General features: G+C 43.4%; 1 protein-coding gene across 1 annotated transcript; it reads right to left on the bottom strand.

The window, feature by feature from the left end:
* Nucleotides 1-2,798: 2,798 nt before the first annotated feature.
* LOC123085877 (protein saal1) lies at nt 2,799-9,190 on the bottom strand. The gene is made up of 11 exons (XM_044507589.1): nt 8,784-9,190; nt 7,993-8,087; nt 7,706-7,859; nt 6,974-7,039; nt 6,742-6,881; nt 5,873-5,999; nt 4,889-5,034; nt 4,039-4,174; nt 3,570-3,654; nt 3,172-3,434; nt 2,799-3,031 (listed from the first exon to the last, which is right to left on the bottom strand). The coding sequence occupies exons 1-11, from the start codon at nt 9,096-9,098 to the stop codon at nt 2,912-2,914; spliced, it is 1,647 nt and encodes a 548-aa protein (XP_044363524.1). The 5' UTR covers nt 9,099-9,190; the 3' UTR covers nt 2,799-2,911.
* Between the last annotated feature and the right edge of the window lie 1,709 nt (nt 9,191-10,899).

Here is a 10,899-nt window from a genome sequence, read left to right as displayed (position 1 = left end):
CACCTTTTTTTTAAAAAAAAAGAGAGGAAGACCCCCGACCTTTGCATCTGGGCGATGCATGCAGTCACTTTATTAATTATTTACAAAAGACCTTACAAGGAAATACAGCAGTAAGTTTGAAGCCACTGTATAGGCAACATCTGTCACTACTCCTATCCAGTTGATGAAGAGATACTGATAGTCCGGACCTAATATCAAACAGACCTCGTAGCCAAGCCTAACATCTAAGACCTGATGCCCCAACCAAGCCAGTTGCCGGGTATGGGGCACACGCCGGTGATGCGCACTCTCAAAGGCCGCCGCCGCCAACTGCCACCACTACATCTTCAGAATTGTACTGACGCACCAACCTTGCCCGGTCTACCTGTCGTCGAAGCCAGACAACGCCACCATCCTGCGCTTGTCCATCAACACACGCCCAACAGTGAGACCCCGCTGGTCCATGTCGCTGAGACCCGCCGTTGTTGACGTGTCAGATGCAATGACGCTCCTCCTTCACGAACACCACGTGCTACCACTGGTCCCATCCCATCCACCTACAGATCTTCTGCACTCCCAACCAAGCCCCAGTGGTCCTGACGAGACCTCCATGAAGGTCACGACGCGAATAGCACCGCCACCGCCAGACGAAGAGGATTGAAGGTTTTCAATCGGCCAGGGGTCGGGGTGGGTAGATAGGGCCCTCAGCTGCTCCTTCATGAAGGAAAGCGGCGCCCATGGGCGTCGCCGCCGCCGGGTCGATCAGTTTCCCCAAGACCCAAAGTACACCACCAGGGCTCACCATCACCAGAGCCGGCAGCCGCAAATCACAGGGACGACGAGAGAGGCAGCATGCGAAAGGGGAACCTCCATATCTGACGCAACGGAGCACCGCGCCATGGCCAGACTCCAGCAGTGACCCTTCGCCCGCAGGGCCGAGCATGCTGGCAGCGTCGTATGCAGACGTCGCCAGCCGCCGGACGACGCAACCTCGCCGACAGGGCCACCGCCCAAGGTTCTGTAGGCCACCGATGCGATAATCCAGCCCGCAGGCCGACCAGATCGATACGGGCGCCGAGATCCCCGCCGCCACCTTCCCCGGTGCCCACGCGGGCTTTGCCGGCCGCCGTCTCTGGTGGCGCCGAGGGAGGGAAGGGGGATGAGGGGAGGCCAGGCGGCGAAAGATCAGATCAAGTACAGGGAAGGGAAGGGAGGCCGGGAAGGGGGATGAGTAGTAGTTTTGCGGCACAAGCAGGAGTACTACTACTACATGAGCAATGTTGCGGCACAAGCAAAGCTGGTCTGCACTCAGCAGACACATCATCACATCTGAGAAACGGAGAAGGGGAGAAAAAACGAGGGAGATTGGGAGAACCTGGGCTGCAGGGCTGGCCCTTGGCATCCTCGGGTCGGAGCAGGAGCCGTCATCCACGAACAACCTCCCGTCGCCGATGCTCTAGTCCGCGCGCACCACCACGCCCTGCCTGCCGCAGCGAGCCGTCAGGGCAAAGGCTCCGAGGAAAACAAGCAAGGGACGGGCCAGGGAAGAAGGCGGGACCTGGATTCAGGCGCGCTGGAAGCGGATGCCGAAGAGCATCTGCGCGGGGGAGGAGGGGGCCGTGGTTGAGCCCGCGAGCTGCGAGCCGAACAGCTTCAGCGCCGCCAGCGAGTAGTCCACGGCGGTCCCTCCATTTTTCACCGGCTCGCGCGCGGTTGCCATTCCTGTCTTGCTGCTGGCAGTTGTGGCCTTTGTGGGCGCAAATGGTTGCAAGGGCTGGACATAATCGATGCGGGCTTTTAAGCTGGGCTCAGACGGTGAAAGGCCCCAATATTTGTGGTACGGGCTTTCATGAGCTAGAAAAACACTTCTTTCGAAATTGTAGCATGAGTGACAATTAATATAGATCGGAGGGGTAACTAGTATTGCTTCCGTAGAAAAACTACATACTATAACTCTTTTTTTTAAAAGATCAGATCTATTATAAAGATTCACCGAAAGTATAAAACACTTTAAACATAAATTTCATCGAGATTCATGGACCACCGAACAACCATTGCCGCCTCCACATACTGTAACTTTTAGGAGATGAATAACTCGAAAACTGCCACACGAACATGACGATTTAAACTTGAAAATTAAACCCAACTCAAAAACCTAAATTGTTTGTAAAGGTAATGTACAATATCAAGATGACACTAATTACACCTGACCGACCTAAACCTTGCTTTTTCTAAAAAGAGAAAGACCAGTCCTGCTTCAATAAAAAAAAATTAATAGCACTGAACCTTGGGTTTCTTACAATAAAACTGAACCTTGCTGCCACTATGGGCTACAATGGAGAAAAACAAAATTCATAGTCAACTTCAGGGCAAAAAAGTGTGAATTTTTATATTGTGCCAGTTTTGTTTTTTATTCACCCAAAATACCAAGAAAGTCAAACTTTTAACACCAGTATAACACTACATCATTTGTTTACAAAAACAGAGATGGCAGGCGATTTGATTCCAGTCAAAGAGGCTACAGTTTTTCCCCCAAAAAGTAAGAGAAAACTGGCATTCAAACGTAGCGATAAAAACCAAATCTGCATCCATGTCTCAGGTTTACATATCGATTCAGATGACAGAAATAGTTTTTACCCAGAAAACAAAAACTTTAGACCAAATTTGCGATTTATCAAACTTGGCAATCGGACATCTCCCCCCCAAAAGAACTGTACCACCACCCATGCCCAAAACTCGTATATCCCCACCCATGCCCCTAGTTAATCTCCATTTGCTGATTTTCTTTACAGGTTGCAGTAGTCTGAAACGACAGTAGATTATAACCGACTCCCGGTTCCAAAATCAGAGCGGCCACATGCCACATTCTCTCTCAGGTCAGCACCGTTGATTACAAACCGCAGCAAGCTTGTCAGTGGAGTGGGGTTTCCGGTTAGCGGAGCACCTTCTGGCAATAGCTCAGCACCTTCCGAGCATTGTTGATGGCGTCTTCGTTGCCCTGGGAGGACTTCTGCTCAATCCATCTCTCCATGAAGAAGGAGATTGCCATGAGCTGTTACAGATATTTTGTAGCATAGGAAAAACAATGCGATTGCTGCTGCCGAGATGTATCCCACCATCTTAGTTTGTAAATGTAGCTTAAGATCTAGACTTCCATGAAGGACAACTTGTATATATTGTTTTGAAGGATACACATCTCGATATCCATCCCTTCAGGAGAGCATCCTCAGGTGTTAACTTCTCTTCATCAACCGCCTGACTCTCAAGGTCATCTTTGATGAGGCCGAACTTGCGTGAGAACAGAGACACAAACCGATCGAGGGACGAGGAGTTCAACCCAGTATCTTGCACTTGTGCCAAAATACACGATAAGATACTCCAAAGTGCATATCGAGTTTGGTCATCATCAGGGATCTCTGGAAGAACTTCAAGTAGGCTCTCCAGGAACCGTAAATCTGAAACAATTGAAAGACTGGATGACTGTAATGGCACCAAATGGAAACATTGATTTCAAGTCGTGCAGTGCACTGCTTAGCAAATACAATAGTTGCTTAGAAAATACGATAAGTGCTAAGAAAAAATGCGCCTACCATGGGATATCTTAGGCACCAAATGCTTTCCATCTGTCAAAATATTTGACATTACGATCACCACCGAAGCGCAATAGCTTGCAACCTGAAGAAGAGTTTGTGAATAAGAATACAATTACCATGCTTGACTTGTATTCCTGCATGTGAATCTACAGATCTTTCAAGTGAAACATCCTAGGTCACCATTGAGGTTGTAGGGTGGGGACTCAAAAGAATTAATGCAAGGTGAAGTTTGACAAATGTGGAAGAGGCAAGGAATGTTTCTTCAAATTTCCGGAAAAAAATCATGACTTACTGACAATAAAAAAAATCGGAACAGCTTGCTTGTTAAGAGTTATGAGTTGGTCAAGCTAACAATTCGGTACCAAGGAGGCAACAACATAATGCATTTCTTCCAAAATGTATGAACTAGAATTTGACCGGGCTGATGAACAAATATATGAAATGGTAGCGGTGGCAACATGCTCACCGCAACTTTATCAGGCGACTTGATCATGTTAACTAGCACTTTAATCAGCCGGTCATTCGATGTCATTGCCTTTAAAACACAGTGTATGGCTGATAATTCTTCCATGAAGTGAAGGATCGAATGAAAAGATTCCAATCTGAAACGTGTTAAGAAAAAGGTAAGGTAAATCCATTACTGTCCCAGGTTGTTAATTCAAAATTCAAAAACTAAGAAGGGTTATCGCAGTGACTGAGAAATGCAGCTACAGTCCTATTAAATTAAAACTAGGAAGGCGGAATGTAAGAAATTTAAAATTCTCAGACCATATTATTGGAAAACAACAAATGGCCGCATCTCAGAAGACATTTAAGGACCTAAACTTTGCCTAGAAGACATGAAATACAAAAAATATTCTATGAAGCTTTAAGGATCTCTTTGAAACAATGACTTTAAACGGGACTATGGAGGATTCAAATCCTTGAGGGTTCCTTACACAACTGTTTTGGGATCTTCAGCATTCAGCCCATAATCGAACTGAATGCCATAAATCTCCAGAGAAATACCAGATATCCAAACAGGCCCTTAGGTGTTTTTCCTATGATTTCTTCTTAAACTACACAAAATTTACCAAATACTCCCTCCAATCTAAAATGTAAAGTGTATTAGTTTTTCAAAAGGTCAAACACTTTTCTATTTGACCAAACCTAGATAAGTTTGACTTTTCTCAAAGTTAATACACCTTGCATTTTGGAATGGAGGGAGTGCATAGGAGAAGCTTCCACGATACCTTGAACAATAATAGTTCAAAATCTGTAACAGATAACTTTTATAAAATGAAAATCTTGCTGAATTTCAAGTTAGTTCAACATACCTGTCTAGCTTCTCATCCGGTGATCTTTCAATCTCATTTGTTAGTAACCCAATAACACGGTCAACTAAACCCAGTTTAAGCAAGGGCTGGATAAGTATAGCAATCACATCTCGATTATCAATGACAGTTGATAGGAAGTCAATGATCTGCAACGAGTAATTCACATAAGAAATAACCAAACAGTTGAACACATGCAAATATAAAGGATGGAAATTTTTCAGCTGAACCATAGTATATAATAAGATGAAAGTAGTAGTGATAGTTCGGCTGGGCTGACAATTTCAACCGAATCATACAACACATAACAATAGGCAACATTAGTTTTACAGTATAATTGTAGGAAAATAAAGGCTTTCACTGCTATCAAAGTAATTGTAGAACGATAAGCAAATAGATGCTAGTTCAAAGACCATAAGACCTCTGCAGCTAAAAGTTTGATAAAATTGCAATTTGCAGTCACATGTTTCTCAAGAGTATCAACTGTAACCAAAATGCAGTCAAAAAAATTCAGATATTCACAGAAGAGAACCAAGCAATTGCCATGGAAAAAAACAGGACCTCATTCTCACCAAGGAAAATTCAACATTGTTCGGATAACATGGATATAGTAGCAATGAGTAAGACTGGACCATACAACTAAGAAGTGTTTGGGAAGATGAAACAGTCCATAGAAACTATTCGATGACGACCTTCTTGAAACTACCTCAGGATATGGTGAACTGATAAAAGAGTTGAGCAGGCAAACACACATGCCTAACCATCATGTATAGAAGAATGAGCTAAGATGATTCAAACAATTTATGTTACACAAGTCCTACAAAATAAATATAATGTGTCCATATATGTCAAAATTCTATTTAAAAAGAACAGAAGTCACTGAAGTTGTGAGGACCAACTCTACGGATTAGTCACAACAAGTTGCATATACGAATTCAGTACAATACGCCGTCACAACAAGTTGCATATACGAATTCAGTACAATACCTTTTCAATTAATGTAGAATTATCTGTCTTCCCAACTACCCGCAGAATACGTGAAAGAATCTCATCAGGTAAAAGAGCTTGAGCCCAAGAAACATATGCACTGGACCGAAGAATGGCAGCCAACAACCTGTCGAAGAAAAACTGTGTGAGGATGCACCACTGATAAAATTTAGCATCAATACTCATTCCAACTATCTCGGGGTGTAAGAATATTTTTTACAGACAGCAACAGAGATCAAAATAAGCAAAAAAGAACAGAGCACAGATGGAACTTCTCAGTTCTCATTGTCTACAACTCAGAACGTTTAGAAAGCAGCTTCTCCAAGTTTTGAACATCGACAATATAAAATTAAATTATCAAGAAAAAAAATCTAAATTTACTTAGCTCCTATCCCCAAATGATTAGTAACATATGTACATAACCGACTAACACAGTTGAAAATGGTTATATTTTTGCATAAGTGCTGTATGTTCAAGCATTTTCATCCACAACTTCAACAACTTGTGATTGATTGGGTATGTTCAAATGTAGGTATGCATGTAACATGTGATTTAAGGATGTGTAGTTTTGCATGTGGGCATTTGCATAGTTATGTGGTAAAATTGAATGGGTATCTGGCCACTACAAATTGCACAAATTCAAGAACATAAATAATATATCAACCTCGTAATCGTGTGTGTGCTGAGCTAAACTACGAAGATCTATTCCACATGATATACGACTTAAATTTCACGGGATGAAATATCTTGCAATGCTAGGAATAGTAAACAGCTTGTCAAATGGCTGATAAATAAATAATAAAAAAATTGGTTCTAAATAATAACTTTGAGTCCGGCAAAAAAAAAACTTAATCCCAAAGATACCCAACCTGAATGTTTCAGAAAGGCATTTGACATGATCAAGAAACAATTGCTCCATGACAGTTGCAATTAAACCATTTTTCAAAGAGATTGCAGCAACTAGAGATTCATGACAGACTAAGTTTCCCATGATTCCAAGACAAATTTCCTGCAGGAACAAAAGATTCAAAGAAACAAGATACTTTAATACATGCTTAGCAAAAAGAGAGGAGGTAGCAGTACAGGAAAATTTCATTTCACCTTCACCCTAGAAGACTTTGCCGTACGAAGGTTTTCCAAAAGCACTTCAATCACAAGGTTATTAATCTACAAGGGTTAAATATAATGTGTTGTTAGCAGCAGAAGATGCACAATTACTAAGGTATAAAGGAAGGTGGATAATTCTGTTTATTATGCCTTAATTTCCTTTTGTAGTTCCTTTGAACACTTGATTTGTTATTAGATCAATTAGGATTTAGGAGAAATACTTTTGACTTACTGCAACCTAGCCATTCTTCCATTTAAAATGTTTGTTAGAATTAGCATGTTATTATGACATAAGCATTCAAAATACAAGTAGCTATCACCAGCAATAATTTATATGGTTCACAAATTATAGTAAAGAATTTGCTACAATAAACTGATACAGAACTAAAATTCAGGGCCAGGAAGATAAAATATAAGCACAAAGGAGCTACAAAACTAAAAGAATGAAACAATTACAGTTATCCACCTTAATTATTTGCTTATCTACTCCTAATTGATCTAACAAGCCAGCCACATCGCATTAAAATCCAGGATATCCAAACAATGTCTAAAGCCAGTGCAGATAAGGCAATCAAAATCTCACACTTCCTGCTTGCTAGTATCTTGTTCAGTAAAAAATTGAGCAGCAATAAACAAGTTTCATATAGCAGAACGGTCCACCTTCTGTTTATGGCAAACCTATAGAAGAAAGACATCCTTATACAGGAGAATGATGCAGATAAATACCATAAGTTCTGCTTGAGGTATACTAGCCGCAAGATCCCGCAGAATACAACCAAACTCTTCCCACTGATCCTCAGGACTGACACTCCTTTCTTCTGGAAGACCCTGCTTGTCACTTTCCTCGGAAGGATCCGTGTTATCCGGTTGCGTTGAATCCCTGTCATCAGAATTGACCCTTTGCTTGTCACTTTTTGCATGAGGTAGACATTATTAGGACAACCAGGTCGTTTTGATAACAACATTCATTGCTAAACCAACTTTATTGGGGGGAATCTGGAAGTACCACTCACCTGAACTCTTCCTCCAATCTGGATCCCTTAGGTATTAGTTGCCTTATAAGAGAGATAGTATAGCTTGGATCAACTGTAGTTGTCTCCTCAAGTGACTGCACATAATTACAACCAAAAGATTGAACATTAAGACTACACGATATTGCTATAATTCCAAGGGAGCATGTTTGGCAACTATTTACGTCTTCCAATGAAAATACTGATGACAAAGCGACTAAACAGAGTAACTAAGCACCAATTGCGAAAACCATGTACATTAAAGTCTCATGTTCACGATAAGCAGTTGCTTGGTAAGTAAACTCCAGTTGCATTCGAGTTTCATATTCACAGTAGTCAGTTGTAAATGCAAATTGGCATCATCTAAGAAACAATTGCTCCACAAGCGTTGCAATTAAACCCCAGTTGTAATAACAGATTTGGGCGTGTAAACATAGTGGCAGTTCTCAGCCGTAAATGCAAATTGCATAGCCCACAAATCACAATAGCAGAAAAATATGCGAGATGGATGTTCCCCAGGAATTCACCCTCTGTCACATGGATGGAGGAGGATTCAAGAAGCATCGAGCACAACGTGCCGCGCGGGCTGTCCTCGCTCACCCTGAGGCGCAGAATCGCTTGGTTATTCTAACAACAGCGGTCACCCTCGAAGCGCGCACCAACCGCTCGACGGAATGCTCGCGAGAGCGAAGGAAATGGAAACCACGCGAGCGACGCAAAAACCATGGTCGCGCCGCAGAGGGAAGGGAACGCGAGTCGGGGAGATGGGAGGGAGGCGAGGCGAGGCCGCGTACCTCTTCCTCCGAGGGCTCGAACGGCGTCGGGGCGTCCTCCTCGTCCTCGTCTACCTCCTCCTCCTCTTCCTCGTCCCCTTCCTCCTCCTCGTCCTCGTCCACGTCGTCCTCCGTGGCGTCGCCGCCTTCCTCCTGGTCGTCCTCCGGCTCGGGCGCGTCGTCCTGCCCCGCCTCGACTGCTGCGCTGGCGCTCTCTTCCTCCTCGGAAGCGCCCGGTGACGCCGGAGCGGGGTGATCGGGGCCGGTTCCCTCGCCCGCCGCGTCCGGCTCCCGCGGCAGCTCGGGCACGTCGTCCTTCCCCGCTCCGCCCGCCATGGGAGCTTCTTCGGCGGTGGCAGTGGCGGGCGTGGGCGAGAGGAGAGGAGAGGAGAGGAGAGGAGCGGGGGTGGCGACTGGCGAGGCCGACTGCGAGGGCGCACGCAATGCGGAACGGGAGCGTAGGTCTGGTTTATAATTGCGCAAAAACCCCACCCACACGCAGAGCGTTTGGGCTTTTCACAGGGCCGGGCTGCGCGGCAGGGCGTTTGGGCGGCCAGTCGGTTTTGGCCTGGCCCTGATAGTCCTTTGTTTTTTTTCCTGAGATGGTCCTTTTTCGTTTTCTAGAAAAACTTGCAATCCTGTTTAAAAACTTACAACCCAGGTAGAAAAAAAAACTTTGGCCATGATAAATGCTACCAGGCTTGCTGAAGAGTTTAGTATTGGCCGAGTTATTTTCATCACGAACCGCCTCTCGCTGAAGCCTGCGTTGTGGTCAGTAACCTGGGAACGTGCACCTCTCGGCATCGTCTTCCGAGAAGCTAAGTTCAAGCTATAAATGGACTTCGTAGATTATAAGATTGATGCTTCTTCTCATCTTTCTAATATCCCTGCTCATCTACTAGCTGGTTATGGTTCGAGGGCTATGATCGACAGCCAACATATTTGGCTTACTGATCTTCCCCGAGATGTAAGTGATGTTGTGGCCGGTAATATTGAAGGACCCAATAGTTAATGGAACGCTTGGTGTTTCACGTCAAATAAAAAGCATTTATAACCGCCTCGGTTAGAGCTAGATATTAGTCAAAGAGACACGCTCCTCGCGTTTTAATGTGACTTTGGTAAAACTATTATATAGCATTGAAATGGTTTGCATAGTATTAAGTCTGAATCGACGCACTTACCCCTTTTGTGATTATTTGGTTACACTATTTTTTTTTAGAAAAACAACGAATAAAAATAGTGTCTTCCATTTCCATGACATCACCATGAACAAAAAATGGCAACTAGATGCGAGTGAAGTGAGTGAATATAGCTATGGTCAACATTGGTTGTATTCCAAAGCTAGCGTGGTGGACGCTTAGGGAGTTCAGTGGTTCATACTACCAATTTGTTTATGGTGATTGAGTTGCTTCTTCTAAAAAAATAGTATAAATCTATGTTAATTTTCCTAAAACGGTAAAACCAAATAATTATTTTTCCTACATTTATGAATGTAGATGCAATCATATGTAATGATTTGGTTTGGACCTTGAGTATACTACCCAGTCATATATCTTTTGTTATCGCTTACTTGTCATTATATTGTATGGAATAATGTGAATGCTATATTTTGTCCTTTACCATTGCCACACCTAGATGTAAATAAGACTGTGAAAACACTCTCCCTAGTACCAAAGCTAAACGGTACCACTTCATTCCATGTATGTCGCACATGTCTTGTGCCTTCCTCTAGGATGACGTTGATCCATTCAATGGAGGAACTTGAACTTATTGCACTTCTTGTACACTAGAAAGTGACAACATGAGAGGTGGATACGGTAAATCCATTTATAACTCCTATCAAGCTTGGAGATTTATGAGAATTGCCTCATTTTTCTTATGAGAATTGACATGGAGGCTTATGGTTATGTGTGGGTGTGGACTGCCCATTGAAGAGGGGATTGCGTAGTCAAAAGAAGGCATCAGAACCCCCACATGGTTTTGGTGTTGATGAAAAATGATTAGGGACTAATGTTCATTCAAATGTACAAACAAGTGTTCAGTACCCAAGGTTTTGTAAGTAAGAGGGTCAAGGACCCACACCCTCCAAGAAAGCAAGAAAAAGAAGAGGACACATTTATATTTCCTATGATACTTT

The sequence above is a fragment of the Triticum aestivum genome, chromosome 1B (assembly GCF_018294505.1).
Source record: "Triticum aestivum cultivar Chinese Spring chromosome 1B, IWGSC CS RefSeq v2.1, whole genome shotgun sequence".
In the NCBI taxonomy this organism is placed as follows: Eukaryota; Viridiplantae; Streptophyta; class Magnoliopsida; order Poales; family Poaceae; genus Triticum; species Triticum aestivum.
The sequence above is the reverse complement of the archived record's forward strand: the minus strand, read 5'-3'. Positions and strand labels throughout refer to the sequence as shown.